At 46.7% G+C, this 16,786-nt stretch overlaps 1 protein-coding gene across 1 annotated transcript in view; it reads left to right on the top strand.

Moving 5' to 3' along the window:
• Window positions 1-16,786, top strand: part of LOC120026773 (microtubule-actin cross-linking factor 1-like) — a 144,532-nt gene that overhangs the window by 94,637 nt on the left and 33,109 nt on the right. Inside the window, exons 60-66 of the mRNA XM_038971490.1 lie at window positions 12,056-12,217; window positions 12,459-12,629; window positions 13,572-13,738; window positions 14,018-14,177; window positions 15,337-15,421; window positions 15,546-15,772; window positions 16,498-16,704. Of these exons, the coding sequence (XP_038827418.1) occupies window positions 12,056-12,217; window positions 12,459-12,629; window positions 13,572-13,738; window positions 14,018-14,177; window positions 15,337-15,421; window positions 15,546-15,772; window positions 16,498-16,704 (1,179 nt within the window). The remainder of the gene's footprint in view (window positions 1-12,055; window positions 12,218-12,458; window positions 12,630-13,571; window positions 13,739-14,017; window positions 14,178-15,336; window positions 15,422-15,545; window positions 15,773-16,497; window positions 16,705-16,786) is intronic.

Below are 16,786 nucleotides of genomic sequence, written 5' to 3'. Positions count from 1 at the left end.
TGTGCCTGTGGGCATCTAATTTAGTATGTGTGGTTTATGCGTAGTCACGGTCTCTCTGGCCCTCCTAAATGCAATCAGATGCCCTGTCCTGTCAGCCTGGATTTGACTGGAGAGGATTAGAGTTACAGTCTACTGTAGTACAAGGAGGTTTCTGAGGGGAAAAGAAAATCACTGTCCGTTGGCAGGGTAGCAATCTCCCAACCATAAAATTCACCCCATGCCTCCCCCTCTCTCTACTCTTTCACCCCCTCTCTTCTCTCTCTTTCTCTCTCGTCCTCCCCTCACCCTTACCCTCTTTCTCTCTCTCTTTCTCTCTCTACCCTTTTTATCTCTCTCTCTCTCCTCTCCACAGTCCAATGGCACTATTCCAGAGATAAGGAAGTGAGAAGTAAACACTAGGGATCTATGGAGGGAGAGTTGCTGTTGCCAGTAACACACAAACACTGTACGAAGTTGTCGGGGGGGGAATATAAATAGAAGATAAGGGAGTGCCAGGGTCTATCTGAGCCGCTGACCTCTCAGCTATGGCCAGTCACGCCCTCTTCAATGCCAAAGGCCACTTTGGACAGGAAACCAAATATACAAGCGACTGTAGATTGTTTTAGCGGCAAGTTTGGTAATTCATGTTTTTTTTTCTATGGAAATGGCGGCCATTTTGGTGCAAGAGAGAGCACTCTGTGAGGGAAGAAATAGCTGTATGGCTGAACACCTGGTAGTACTCAAAGATAAGGCCCTGGTAAAATGATAAGGAGGGCTAACCTGGCAGGGCCAATCAGAAGAGTGTGCAAAGCTGTCATCAAGGCAAAGGGTGGCTATTTGAAGAATCTCAAATATAAAATATATTTTGATTTGTTTTTACACTTTTTTTGGTTACTACATGATTCCATATGTGTTATTTCATAGTTTTGATGTCTTCACTATTATTCTACAATGTAGAAAATAGTACAAAATAAAGAAAACCCTTGAATGAGTAGGTGTTGTAAAACCTTTGACCGGTAGTGTACATAACACTAGCGCTGACCCCATTTAGTCGACTGGTCGATAGGCTTTAGTCGAGCAGTAGCAAAAAAAAATGAAATATGTATATCATGGTGTACAAGACACCTGTCTGAGTGGACTAATCCATTGTGGAGGCCGTGGGGATGGCACAGTCCATCACTCTAAGACGTGTTACAGAAATTGTATATTGTTATATTAAGTAAGACAACGGTGCAACACTAATAAAAAATAATATTATTTTATAACAAATGCGCTTTCTCCTGCGTTTCAGTGGTTCTGAAATACATCAGTGAGCTGTTGAATTAGCTCCTTTCCCTAGACCATGTTGCTATATTGCATACTGTAATAGCATTGTTAACTAGCATATTGGTGTGGAGAACAATGCGGCGGAGGCAGCAGCAGAATGAAGACAGGAGAAAACAGCCCTTGACTTATTGTCTAAGGAAAGTGAAGAGAGAGGAAACCCCAACTGAAACAGGTCTATAATCAATAAATCAAATCAAGTTTATTTTATATAGCCCTTCGTACATCAGCTAATATCTCGAAGTGCTGTACAGAAACCCAGCCTAAAACCCCAAACAGCAAGCAATGCAGGTGTAGAAGCACGTAGTCTAACTGTTAAATCTGCCTGGCTTTATACACCATCCAGAAAGTATCAGATCTCTTCCCCTTTTCCACATGTTGTTACATTACAGCCTTATTCTAAAATCAATCTACATACAATACCCCATAATGGAAAAGTCAAAACAGGTTTTTAGAAACTGAAATACCTTATTTACTTAAGTATTTGGAACCTGTGCGATGAGACACGAAATTGAGCTCAGGTGCATCCTGTTTCCATTGATCATCCTTGATGTTTCTACAACTTGATTGGAGTCCACCTGTGGTAAATTCAATTGATTGGACATGATTTAGAAAGGCACACACCTGTCTATATAAGGTCCCACAGTTGACAGTGCATGTCAGAGCAAAAACCAAGCCATGAGGTCGAAGGATTTGTCCGTAGAGCGCCGAGACAAAACATTTCTGCAGCATTGAAGGTCCCCAAGCACACAGTGGGCTCCATTATTCTTAAATGGAAGAAGTTTGGAACTTCCAAGACTCTTCCAAGATCTGGCCGCCCGGCCAAACTGAGCAATCGGGGGAGAAGGGCCTTGGTCAGGGAGGTGACCAAGAACCCGATGGGAGAACCTTTTAGAAGGACAACCATCTCTGCAGCACGTCACCAATCAGGCCTTTATGATAGAGTGGCCAGACGGAAGCCACTCCTCAGTAAAAGGCACATGACAGCCTGCTTGGAGTTTGCCAAAAGGCACCTAATGGACCATGAGAAACAAGATTTTCTGGTCTGATGAAACCAAGATTAAGCTCTTTGGCCTGAGTACCAAGCGTGACGTCTGGAAGAAACCTGGCACCATCCCTACGGTGAAGCATGGTGGTGGCAGCATCATGCTGGGAGGATGTTTTTCAGCGGCAGGGACTGGGACACTAGTCAGGATCGAGGGAAAGATGAACGGAGCAAAGTACAGAGAGATCATTGATGAAAACCTGCTCCAGAGCGCTCAAGACCTCAGACTGGGGTGAAGGTTCACCTTCCAACATGACAACGACCATAAGCACACAGCCAAAACAACGCAGGAGTGGCTTCGGGACAAGTCTCTGAATATCCTTGAGTGACACAGAGACCTGAAAATAGCCGCGCAGCGAGGCTTCCCATCAAACCTAACAGGGCTTGAGAGGATCTGCAGAGAAGAATGGGAGAAACTCCCCAAATACAGGTGTGCCAAGCTTGTAGCGTCATACCCAAGAAGACTCGAGGCTGTTATCACTGCCAAAGGTGCTTCAACAAAGTACTGAGTAAAGGGTCTGAATACTTTTTTTTTTAATACATTTCCAAAAATGTCTCAACATGTTGCTTTGTTATTATGGGATGTTGTGTGTAGATTGATGAGGGGGGGGGGACAATTGAATCCATTTTAGAATAAGGCTTTAATGTAACAAAATGTGGAAAAAGTGAACGTGGTCTGAATACTTTCCGAAAGCACTGTATGCACAGAAATAAGACAGATCCTGCTTCTGTTAACTGTTTGAGTTTTTGTTTAATAGCCTACTGATTCCATGACACCAATTCACCAATGAATGTGACTGTTTTTAGTCTTCGCTGTAATGAAGGCTTAACAAAAAAACGTTATAACTGACAGTCTGGTACGCTTGTAATGTATTTAGTGTTTACATTGTTCCAAAAGGTCAGAGAAATTATATTGTAATCTTTACAGCACCTGCTTGGCACATTTAATATCCACGCAGCGCTTGCTCCTTAACTTATTTTTATTGATCTCCAGTATTTTCCACAACTAGTCAAATGTATTCCACACATCTGAATTCAACTTTACCTCCTGAGCGACCAGTAAACATTCCCCTGTTTCAAGTTTATTTGTCATGCCCTCTGCATCCATTTTGCTGTTATGGTGTTCGGAGTTTGTCATAACCAATTTATTGATGTGATTATGATATGCTATAGGTCACTTCCTATTGGTTACGTGCAAGAGAGGAGGGATTGAGAGTATAGGGAATGTTTTTCAGATTTCGGTAACAGAACTTTTCAGTCAGAAATGGCTGTAATTATGTTACAGCTTCAGCAACATGGACAGAGTGATAAACACTTGATGTTCTGTGGTGGTCTATGCAGCAGGGAGGAGAGGGAGACAACGGGTGCTAGTCACAGTCACTCGCTGTCATTGTTTTTTAACAAAGCCCAGCATGTCTGAGCCAGGCCCGGCACAATCAAATCAATTGCTGGTCAGACTACCTCTAGTCATTTGTGTGTCTTAATTATTTAATCAAACAGTGTGCTTAAAGCATCAGACCATCTCAGTGAATATAGTTGATTTGATTAAAACACAAAAGATATGTCTATATGGAAAAATACACGTTCAAATATATCTACCAATCGATTTGTCGAAAGAACAGACGACTCTTGGTCGACCAAGATTTTTAGCCGGGGACAACCCTACATAATAACACACACAGTCCGGTGTTCAATTTCACGTGATTCCGTTTGGTCAACGTATTTGATCTTTTCTGAATGTAACATGAGCACGCTGACACACATTCATGTTTAGAAGAAAGATAAGAGTAACGTGTTTACATTGGAAGATGGAACAGAAAGGCAGGAGAGACTGACAGACAGGAGAGATGCTTAAACACAGAGTGCAAAGAGTGTACTGTAGGAGAACTCAGATCCGGTAACACGGACATATTTCATATGATAATGATGGCACTGAAAGACAAGCAGACATCCAGGAAGCACCTGCAAAAGAGGAAAAACCTGAAAGGGAGGGAGCGAGAGAGGGGGAGAATGAGGGAAAGGGAAGAGCGATGGAAAGGGGTGAAGGAGAGAGCGAGAGCGCGGCGAGATTAAGGTCCACAATGGCCCGAGTGCAGAAATTTAGCATGAGCTTGGGTTCCTTTTCAAATGCAATCTATCATCAACAAGGATGTTTCTCTACCACTGTGATGATCGATTGATTCAGCACTGCCTGGTCTGACCATCATAAACTACTGCAATATTCTAACATGGTGGCCAGGGCAAAAAATAGATCCTTCTACTAAAAAGGAAACCGGGGGGGATAAGGATGGAGAGAGACAGGAAGAGAGTGAGAGGGCAGCGCAAAGGCAGGAAGAGCGGGAACGAGGGAAGATAGGGAAGTCGGTGACCGCATAACGGGCTGTTATCCCTGTCCTTGATTTGGATGGAGTGATATTGTGTCACTGTAGTTGTCTCAGAAGAGTGATCAGATTAGTCCCACTCTATTTATGTAAGTCAATACGCCCACTGCGACTTTCTCAGTAGCATGTGGACAAGCTGTCTATATACAGTAAGGGAATGTATACACGTGTTGGACTTTAACAGTAGTGTTTTACACTGTCCCGATTTGGTATTTATTAGGATCCCCATTGGCCGCTGCAAAAGCATCAGCGACTCTTCCTGGGGTCCACATGAAACATGACACAATACATGGTACAGAGCATTATAGTCAAGGACTGAACGACACACATTTAAAACGTCGCAAACAGCCTGCATGTCAGTACATTCACACAATATATAGATCGAATACATAATATAGTGCAAATTGCAATACAAGATGTGTAAAACGGCTGTGTTTCTTCACAGTCCCTGTAACTGTCCCTTTTGTGGATAAGGTTTGTGAATGAATGTATGTGGCTTGGTCTGTTGCGGTGTTCGGTGGGAAACCAACTCGTGTCGTTAATCTAGTTGGCACTACGGTTCATACTTCAACTTCAGCATGCTATGAAGGACTATAGTGTGGGGTGTGTCTGCATGCAATATTGGCCGTGACGTTAGTTCCAGTCTGGAGGTGAAATGGAGTTGAATCAGACTGGTTGTTTATGTTAGCTGGCGCTTGTTCGTTTGTCATGATTTAAGGTGGTGATTGTTCCTGAGTCATGCTCTGGACGCCAGCCATGAAGACTGCTGCTGGCTGCCTCTCTGCTGTACTGCGTTAGCTGGTTATCTCCATGGACACACGCATGGAAACGCACACGTGGACTTCACACACCGACTTCGAGCGCGCCCACGTGTGCATGCAGCGCACACACAAACACGTGTACACACACGCACGCGCTCGGACACACGCTGACACACACTGTTTTAACACATCGGTGTTTAGTGAGTTCTTGTGGTTTTTGGTGTTTGGAGAGCGAGATAATTAAGTGATAATTCCAGAGATGCCGGTGTTTGGAGGACATATTGGCACGGGTGTTGTTAGGCCCGAGACTAAATCGAAAGGCCGGCAAACCGTGCCGATATATCATCCAAATCTAGGGTTGCTGTAGACCTGACCCAGTCGTTCAGTCTTTTTGTTTTTGTATCTATAGACGCGACCCAGTCGTTCGTTCTAAATGTTCCATTGCCATACTGACCGGCAAAGTTCTTATCCCTTGCTTGCCAACTCCGGCTAATTTACAGTCACGTCAAAAAGTGCAGTCAGAATAACAGCAAAGTAGCTGCATTTGCATTTGTTTAAGCTGTTTTCTAGTTAGCTAATGATGCGCGACTTTGCCTGGCAGAGAAAATGTGCTGTCTTGTCAGGACACTGTTCAGGCAAAAGACAGTCCACGACATTCATTTGAGCGGATTTTAATAAATGAAACCATGCATTCTATTTCCTATCCACCACAGCTGACATAGCTACTTATTGTATGTCACATATATCTGTACATTCCCCTGGATGATGGTGCGTTGGTTTAAATATCTGTCGGGGTCTGTGCTACTACTGCCGCTGCCTTGCTTCAGCCTTTTGGGTGTTGATGGTGCTGCAGTGTTCTCTTTGTTTTTCGGCCAGGATGTTGCTCCAGCGTTTTCTGTCAGTAGCTCCCTCGCTTCTAAACCAGCATTGGCCAGTTTCTGGACTGTCGTGGTCCTGATGCTGTGATTTTGTGTATGTAGTTGTTCCCGCTGCCCAGCAGATCTTGGGTAGAAGTTCTGCCAGATAGTTCACGCCCATCGGCTCTGACTTTTACCAGATCGAGTCCCCGATACACTCTCCATTCCTTGGGTGGAGATAAAATTTAAGGGCATTTCGATAGATATTTCTCCAGTGATGCCACCGGGCATAGTGGGTTCCCTGGCTGCTCGAACATGAATCCCCTCTTGGACTCCCTGCCCCTCTCCCTTGGGTCCAGATGATTCTTTGTGGCCTCGTTATATGCGAGAGTGGCGTATCTGAGAGAGAGAGAATGCGTTATTATAAAATTGTTTTCCAGTAGCAGGCTTTGAACAACATACCTTAGACCGTTGTCGTCTGGTTTTACGAGGAATGAGTTGGGCTGGAGGTCGAACCACACTTTCTGGACCAGACCCCTTGGTGTACCGGGACTCAGAGCCTGGGAGTTTTGGAGCTGGGCCTTGTCCTTATCGGTGATGGGAGGGTGGCTGTTTGATATTCTTTCCTTGCCTTCTTAGCTGATTGGAGGTGGTAAATTCAGTGCCCTTCATAAGGCACCAGCTGCGACCGATGGGTGGGTCATTTAGGAACCGGTTGAGCCCACTCCGGAGTACATTTCCATAAAACTGTCGGAGAAGGATGTTAAACTCTTCCTTAGTGACATTTTTGAAGTCAACAACTTTTTTTTATTCTCTGCTAGCCAGCCCTCAAAGCAACGCACATCCCAGTATTCGTAACTTTTTTTTCCGTTACAGCTTTTCTCTACATATTTCTTTTTTAATTGAACCTTTATTTAACTAGGCAAGTCAGTTAAGAACAAATTCTTATTTACAATGACGGCCTACCGGGGAACAGTGGGTTAACTGCCTTGTTCAGGGGCAGAAGGACAGATTTTTACTTTGTCAGCTCGGGGATTCGATCCAGCAACCTTTCGGTTACTGGCCCAACGCTCAAACCACTAGGCTACCTGCCGTCATTCAACGCAGTATCCTCCAAATCTGCATGCCTGGGTATTATTGCGATCTCTTTTTTCCCGTTCATCCGTAGTCATGCCGCTGAAAATATAACAAAAATTCCACTCATACATTTTAGTCTTCGCAACAAAGTATCGATTTAGCCAGTCAACTGAAAACAAGTTTTGTATGTTGCTATGACAACCAGCTCAATTTGCTGTCTGGCTCCTCCGGACACATTCACTTTATATGGAACGGTGGAAATCTCAATTCATTATTGAAACAAAATGTAAAAAGTCTTAAAGAAATGGAAGATAATGTCTAGATGCTTTTTATAGTGGAGATTCTTGTTATACATTTCCTAGCAGGGCTGATGAGACAGTGGATTGCTCAGTGAGATGGAACAGAGTAAATGGGCATTTCAGCGTCCTTGGTTTAGCCGGTGGTAACTTGTGAAATAGACACCAGCTGGAATGTGGTTTTAACCAATCAACATTCAGGATTAGACCCACCCGTTGTATTCGAGACTGATTGAGATGTCACACAAATAGTAGAAAGTCTGAGTTTTATACAGTTTTCTCCTTTTGAGCCAGAAACGTAAAAAATACAATGAAAAGAAATCCATGTAAACTGAATTGCGGTTAAAGTGAGAAAGCCCATGTCTGGTTGAGGTTTTGGTCAAGAGGGAGACGAGGGGAGCGAATGAAGAGAAAAGGGATGTTGAGGTTGGAGGGGGATGGAGGGGAAAGTGAGAGGTTAGGAGTGAGTGACGAAAGTAAGGGAAATGTGAAGGAGGGTGGAGAGAGAGTGGAGGAGTGTGTTTGTGTGACTGTTGATCCACTGCCATGGTTCAAGAGGTGGGGAGGAATGAGAAACATCCAAGATATTTTCCGAGCTCTGGTTTAGTGGAGTAGACCGCTTTGAGCTGGCTAGCGAGAGGGAGAGAATGGGAGAGAAGGATGAGAATAGGAGTGTGGACACGTGCATCATCGTGTGTACACACACACACACACACACACACACACACACACACACAAGTTCATTCAGTCAAATACACAGAATACACACACTGTCCGGGATATGGATAGGGTAGAGTGGGTCATGGCTGAGGCTCATTGTTGTCGAGGCAGTCAGACTTCCTGTTGGAAACAGGGAGGAGGCCCATCACCGCAACACAGCTGTGACACACACAAACCAAGACACATCTTGTTCTATTTTAGCATCCCTGTTCTCTTTCAAACTCCTACACGTCATCTCCTGGCGTGGAAAAGCAGCACTTTCACACAATATTTACTCCAGATGAGCAGAATCCACTAAAACCGTTCATTATAGAACAAGATCAAAGACGGGCTTCCACACAACCGCTTCTAGGTGATTATACGGTGTAGAAAAACACTGACCTTAGATGAGGCTCAAAAGAGTACAAAACTCTTACTCATAGAAGTCCCCCTCCCCATCGTTCCTTCTCACAAACGCAACCCAACAGTTTTGTACTTACATTGCCATTGTAAGGCAAACAATAGTTCAAAGCACTTCCTTTGTCTTAGTATTTCTCTCATTTGAATTGAATCCAAATCAAAGTTTATTGGTCGCATACACAGATTTGCAGATGTTATCGAAAGTGCAGCAAAGTGCTTTTTGTTTCTAGATCCAGCAGTGCAGTAATACCTATCAATAAAATACAAAAACAATACACATCATAACCCATAAATAATATATATATATATCAGAATGAGCAATGTCAGAGACAGGATTATAAATATATATACACATATAAGTGGTGGCAGGTAACGGTTAAGAGCGTTGGGCCAATAACCAAAAGGTTGCTGGTTCAAATCCCAGAACCGGCAAGGTGGAAAAATCTGCCATTCTGCCCTTGAGCAAGGCAGCAACTACTCCCCGGGCGCCGATGACGTCGATTAAGGTTGCAGGCGGTGAAGTTGCCGTATCAGGTGCTTATACAGGCCCACAGGATGCGCTCAATGGTGAATCTGTAGAAGTTTGCGAGGGTCTTAGGGGGCCAAGACACATTTCTTCAAACTCCTCACCACGCTGTCTGTGTGAAGGGACCGTTTCAGGTTGTCAGTGATGTGCAAGCCAAGGAACTTGACGCTTTTGACCATCTCCCCGTCGGTGTGGATGGGGACGTGCTCTCTGCTTTCTCTTGTAGTCCATGACAGGCTCCTTTTTGTTGAAGTTGAGGGAGAGGTTATATTCCTTGCACCACTCCTCCAGGGCTCGTCGTTGGTAATCAGGCCTACCGCTGTTCTCGTCAGCAAACTTGATGATTGAGTTGGAGACGTGCGTGGCCTTGCCGTCATAGGTGAACAGGGAGTACAGGAGGTGGCTGAGCACGCACCCCTGTGGGGCCCCCGTGTTGAGGATCAGCATGGCGGAGGTGTTGTTGCCTACCTTCAACACTTTGGGTCGGCCCATTAGGAAGTCCAGGACCCAGTTGCACAGGGAGGGGTTCAGACCCAGGGCCTTGAGCTTAGGGGTGAGCTTGCAGGGCACTAGGGTGTTGAGGGCTGAGCTGTAATCGATGAACAGCATTCCTACATAGGGTATTCCTCTTGTCCAGGTGGGATAAGGCAGTGTGCAGTGCGATGGCGATTGCATCGTCCGTGGATCTGTTGGGGCGGTATGTGAATTTCAGTGGGTCTAGGGTGTCGGGTAAGGTGGAGTCCTTAATGTGAATTTCAGTGGGTCTAGGGTGTCGGGTAAGGTGGAGTCCTTAATGTGAATTTCAGTGGGTCTAGGGTGTCGGGTAAGGTGGAGTCCTTAATGTGAATTTCAGTGTGTCTAGGGTGTCGGGTATGGTGGAGTCCTTAATGTGAATTTCAGTGGGTCTAGGGTGTCGGGTAAGGTGGAGTCCTTAATGTGAATTTCAGTGGGTCTAGGGTGTCGGGTAAGGTGGAGTCCTTAACTAGCTCCTCAAAGCACTTCATGATGACAGAAGTGAGTGCTACGGGGCGATAGTCATTTAGTTCAGTTACCTTCACTTTCTTGGGTACAGGAACAATGGTGGACATGTTGAAGCAAGTGGGGACAACAGACTGGGATATGGAGAGATTGAATATATCCAGAAACACTCCAGCCAGCTGGTCTGCATATCTGAGGACGCGGCTTGGGATGCCGTCTGGGCCGGCAGCCTTACAAGGGTTAACACGATTAAATGACTTACTGACGTCGGCCACAGAGAACGAGAGCACACCGTTTTCGTGAGCGTCTGGGGTCCGCGTCGTCGGCTCAATGTCTAGTAGTCCTTCTGTTTCTCTTCATTCCTCCCACTGTTCTCAGAGCAAATATTTTGTCCCAGCCCCTAGGCCAGTTCTGGTCTATGGGTGCGTTTGCCAGTTCTGGTCTATGTGTGTGTTTGCCAGTTCTGGTCTATGTGTGTGTTTGCCAGTTCTGGTCTATGTGTGTGTTTGCCAGTTCTGGTCTATGTGTGTGTTTGCCAGTTCTGGTCTATGTGTGTGTTTGCCAGTTCTGGTCTATGTGTGTGTTTGCCAGGTCTGGTCTATGTGTGTGTTTGCCAGGTCTGGTCTATGTGTGTGTTTGCCAGGTCTGGTCTATGTGCGTGTTTGCCAGGTCTGGTCTATGTGCGTGTTTGCCAGTTCTGGTCTATGTGCGTGTTTGCCAGTTCTGGTCTATGTGCGTGTTTGCCAGGTCTGGTCGATGTGTGTGTTTGCCAGGTCTGGTCGATGTGTGTGTTTGCCAGGTCTGGTCGATGTGTGTGTTTGCCAGTTTTGGGCTGTAGTGTGTGTTTGCCAGTTTTGGGCTGTAGTGTGTGTTTGCCAGTTTTGGGCTGTAGTGTGTGTTTGCCAGTTTTGGGCTGTAGTGTGTGTTTGCCAGTTTTGGGCTGTAGTGTGTGTTTGCCAGTTTTGGGCTGTAGTGTGTGTTTGCCAGTTTTGGGCTGTAGTGTGTGTTTGCCAGTTTTGGGCTGTAGTGTGTGTTTGCCAGTTTTGGGCTGTAGTGTGTGTTTGCCAGTTCTGGGCTGTAGTGTGTGTTTGCCAGTTTTGGGCTGTAGTGTGTGTTTGCCAGTTTTGGGCTGTAGTGTGTGTTTGCCAGTTCTGGGCTGTAGTGTGTGTTTGCCAGTTTTGGGCTGTAGTGTGTGTTTGCCAGTTTTGGGCTGTAGTGTGTGTTTGCCAGTTTTGGGCTGTAGTGTGTGTTTGCCAGTTCTGGGCTGTAGTGTGTGTTTGCCAGTTCTGGGCTGTAGTGTGTGTTTGCCAGTTCTGGGCTGTAGTGTGTGTTTGCCAGTTTTGGGCTGTAGTGTGTGTTTGCCAGTTCTGGGCTGTAGTGTGTGTTTGTGTGTTTGGCATCTCTACCATTGGGATCCATTATGGCTAATTTCAGATCCCTGTAATCTCTATACAGCTCTATGGGAAAGCAGCCATTTTGCATTTAAGCCCCGTTTTGGATTTCAGGACTTTGAGCTGGTTTTCTTTCGAGTTGGACGCCCATTGCCATCATGCTGTGTCTCTAGCCCTAGATGGTGGTCTGTTTGAGTAAAGTGGCCAGACAGGGGAAAGGGTGTGTTCAACTCCCTCTTTTCCAGCCACCCTTACTTTCCAGCGCTCTAATCCTTATAATCCCTTTCTCCTCCTCCCTCCCTCTTCTCCCTCTCATTCTCAGGCGGTGGAGAGGGAGCAGGTGGACAGCATTCAACCCAAGCTGCAGCGCGTGAACGCGGTGGGCCAGGGCCTGATCCAGAGTGCAGCCAAACACACAGACACCCAGGCTCTGGAGCACGACCTAGAGACCACCAACCTCAGATGGAACTCCCTCAACAAGAGGGTCAGTCTGTCCGTCGGACCATCTATCCATCGGTCTGTCTGTGCTGATGGTAGTGCTATGGTTTGTGTGTGCGTGCATGCGTTTGTGTCTGACTGAGTATGCATATTTATGCGTTACGTTTGTTGTGCGCGAATGGAATGATGGGTTTGTGAGGAATCAGGTTTATGTCTGTCTGTGTATACCCGTCCATGTCAATACAGCCATTGTCCCCCCCTCACTCACTGCATTGTTCCTTGACCAGATTGCAGAGCGCATCGCCCAGTTGCAGGAAGCTCTGTTGCATTGTGGGAAGTTCCAGGATGCCCTGGAGCCTCTTCTGAGCTGGCTGAGTGACACGGAGGAACTGGTAGCCAATCAGAAGCCCCCGTCAGCCGAGTACAGAGTGGTCAAGGCCCAGATCCAGGAACAGAAGGTGAGCGAGAAAGGGATGAGTGGAGAAAGGGATGAGTATCTAGATGGAGAGAGTTGTAGTGAGGAACATATATTTTATTTTAATACCAGCTCTTTTCCCTATATCAGATACTCTGTCATTATGACTAAGAATTTACTGGCCATTAGAGACACGTGGAACCTAGATTTGCATAAAAACAAGCTTAATTAAGCTAAACAAACTTTATTTATTCATAGATAATAATAGAATGGGCTATTACTGTTAATTAGTCCTTATTTTCACCAAGGGACACATAACACGTGAAAGGGAAACGCACTCACACACCTAATTATCTGAGTGTTTTGGCGGAGGAAAAGCTCAATTGAGTCTGCCAGTCTGGTTGGCATTCAACACACCAGTTAACACAGATGTCGGATTACAATGGTTTTTTCCCCGAGAATCCGAGAGGCTGAAAAAAACACTGTCTGCTCTCCCTCTTTATCTGGAACACTTCCCGTGTTTGTGAGTCGAGGAGCTGCGGCCGGTTCAGCTCCTCCACTCAGTCATACGTGTTTACGTCCGCCACTGAACGTGCCGAGCCTCACTGAGGCTCAGTGGAGAGGAAACTGGAGATGAGTGCCGTTTCACCGGAAGCCTCGGTCAATGCCACTGAACAGTTATGAAGGGTTTCAGACAGGGAAGTACTGCCAAATTGAGCTACTACTCACCGTGGACGTTGTCACAACAGGGGTGGCCTGATATTTGAGACACGGTATTGTTGAGGAACACTGCAAAACATTGCGGTGTTGAATGTGAAGTATGTTCTAGCTTATCTTACCAACTGCTTGACACCGAAATCCTAGAAGCAGCGACTCTTCTGGTCTTGAATATACCCCTGACCCTAATATACATGCAGGACAAACATTATGAGAGTTGGTATTATTTGTGGTGTTGAACGGACCGTCTATGTCTTTCATCTTCCAGCTGTTACAAAGACTGCTGGACGACCGCAGAGCCACTGTTCAGATGATCCAGGGAGAGGGGGAGAGGATCGCAGCCACGGCCGAGACACAGGACAGAGACAAGATCCAGAAGCAGCTGGAGAGTCTGGGGGAGAGATGGGGCGAGCTGCTGGAGAAAGCCAGGGCAAGGTAACGCACATTATTGCATGGACACATTCATCACGTACATGCACCACAGTCAGCGACTACATCTCAACACCACAAAAACACTCTTACCCATGCGTAGTGAACACGCATGCATAGTACACACACTAGCCTACCTACAGAATGCATTACCAGTACTGCAGTACACAACCCACACATTCCTGACCGTCGTATCTGAATGCTTATTTGGATCCCCGGTGAGACGTCGATATACAAAGGCGACCCAAACGCTCACCCCCTCTCTCCCTCCTCCCGCCTCTGCAGGCAGTGCCAGTTGGAGGAGCTGCAGGCGCTGGCACTTCAGTTCCACGAGGCGGTGGAGCCTCTTGGAGAGTGGCTGAGTGCCACCGAGCGACGCCTGAGCACCGCCGAGCCCATGGGAACCCAGACTTCCAAGATCACCCAGCAGATTACAAAACACAAGGTAACGTGCGTGACGGTAGCGTGGATGACGGTGTCACAAGGTAACGTGTCCCCCTCGAAACACGGGTTGCGTTTTTGGTTTCCTTTGACGAAAAGAGGTGAATGAGGACAGAAATGAGGGTTTAAGTCTCTGGAATGAAACTAGGGAGACTAGAGGATGGTACAGGAATACACGACTGGTTACTTTCCATTGAGAGAAAGAAAGGGAAGCCCAGGCTCAACCATTTTCCCCTCAACATTTTGATATGATTTGATATCAAATATATATTATATTTCATTGAACCTTTTTGTTGTTTATGATTTTATGTTGTTCTTGTAAGTTATCGTACATATTTAGCTTTCATTCGTTCCTTATGATTTCTCATCTGCATCCTCATTTTATCCTTTATTTGTTCCCTATGTTTTTCTTCTGGTCTCCTTCACTCCTCCCCCTCTCCGCACACACCACCCCAGGCCGTCCAAGAGTCCATCTCCTCTAGAGGATCCGAGGTCGACCGCCTCGAGGCCCTCGGCCAATCCCTGGCGCCCCTCAGCTGCGCGGCCGACCGCGATTGGCTGAGGGAGCGTGTTGGGGCGGTGCGGCTAGGCCACTCGGAGCTCAGTGATTGGTGCCAACGCAGGGCCGTCATGCTGGACCAGGCCCTGGCCAATGCCCAGCTGTTTGGGGAGGATGAGGTGGAGGTGCTCAACTGGCTGGCTGAGGTGGGCCAGCGGCTGGGACAGGTGTCTGTGCAGAGCTACCAGCCAGGGGTCCTCACCCAGCAGCACAAGCACACACTGGTACGATACTATGGTTTGGACAGGGAGTAGTTATTCATTAACACACAGTGGTAGGATACTACCGCACTACCGCAGGGAGTATTGTATTGGCTAGTAATGTCTAGACATTGAGTAGCAATAGGAATGACTCTTATTACGTTCTACCGATGTCAAACTCGTTCCACGGAGGGCAGAGTGTCTGCGGGGTTTCGCTCCTCCCTTGTACTTGATTGATGAATTAAGGCCACTAATTAGTAAGGAACTCCCCACACCTGGTTGTCTAGGGCTTAATTAAAAGGGGAAAACCAACAACCTGCAGACATTAGGCCCTCCATGGAGTGAGTTTGACACCACTGCTCTATAAGGTGTTGATTCTCTTTCTCTCCACCTTCCCCCATCAGTCTCTGAATGAAGAGATAGTGAGCAGGAAGAAGCAGGTTGACCAGGCCATCAAGAACGGACAAGCCCTGCTCAAGCAAACCACCGGTAAAGTACAACCTCTAACTCTGGAAACAGCCAGAACTGTTCCTGGACCTGTCATTTATAAAGGAATATAATAACCACAGATCCTGTATTCCACTGACTCTGTGTCTGTTGTTAACCCCTGCAGGTGAGGAAGTTCTCCTGATCCAGGAGAAGCTGGACGGTATCAAGTCTCGCTACGCTGAGATGACGGGCGGCAGTAGCAAAGCCCTCCGCATCCTGGAGCAGGCCCTGCAGCTGAGCATACGATTCGCCAGCGCCCACGACGACCTCAACCAATGGTTAGACAAGGTGGAGGCGGAGCTCAACGTAATGGAGCTGGACGCAACGCCAGCCTATCAGGACAGACAGAAGGTAGGGTTTTTTTATTTTTATTTTTAAATGTTAGCCCCTTTTTTCTCTCCCCAATTTCGTGATTACGATCTTGCCTCATCGCTGCAACTCCTCAACGTGCTCGGGAGAGGCGAAGGTTGAGTCATGCGTCTTCTGAAATATGACCCGCCAAGCTGCGCTTCTTAACACCCGCCTGCTTAACCCGGAAGCCAGCCGCACCAATGTGTCGGAGGAAACACCTTTTAAACTGACGACCGAAGTCAGCCTGCAGGCGCCTGGCCCGCCACAAGGAGTCGCTAGAGACCAATGAGCCAAGTAAAACACCCCCAGTCAAACCCTTCCCTAACCCAGACGACGCTGGGCCAATTGTGCGCCGCCCTATGGGACTCCCGGTCACAGCCAGTTATGACACAGCCTGGGATCGAACCCACGGCTGAAGTGACTCCGCAACACTGCAGTGCCTTAGACCGCTGCGCCAATCGTTTTCTTAACAGTATATTATACATATATGCTGTGAATATACCGTATATTGTATAAATATATTTACAGTCTGCAATAAATATATTTAGTCTGCAATATTTCCAGATGTTCACTGGTCATTTTAATTAATGATTGACCCAATGATTCTTGAAGAATAACTTGCTTTTTCCTCTCTTGCGGTTATTAGTTTTTAACACTGTAGCGTAAGTAGGACTTATATCTTTAGTTTGAGATACTCAATCTGTGTGCGTGTGTTTCTCTCCCAGGAGCTGAAGTGTGTGTCGGCGGAGAAGCGTCTGGTTTTGGACACGGTCAACGAGATGGGCAGTGCCCTCTTAGACCTGGTGCCCTGGCGTGCCCGCGAGGGCCTAGACCGCCTGGTGGCTGACGCCAACCAGCGCTACCGAACGGCGGACGAGACCATCACCCAGCGGGTACAGCTGGTACAGGCTGCCGTCCAGAGGTCACAACAGGTACTGCAATGTGACTAAATGAAATCAACGTTTATTGGTCGCGGACACAGTTAGTACTCCGTTCAGTGATCGTATACATTTA

This window comes from Salvelinus namaycush, chromosome 32 (genome assembly GCF_016432855.1).
Source record: "Salvelinus namaycush isolate Seneca chromosome 32, SaNama_1.0, whole genome shotgun sequence".
In the NCBI taxonomy this organism is placed as follows: Eukaryota; Metazoa; Chordata; class Actinopteri; order Salmoniformes; family Salmonidae; genus Salvelinus; species Salvelinus namaycush.
The sequence above is the reverse complement of the archived record's forward strand: the minus strand, read 5'-3'. Positions and strand labels throughout refer to the sequence as shown.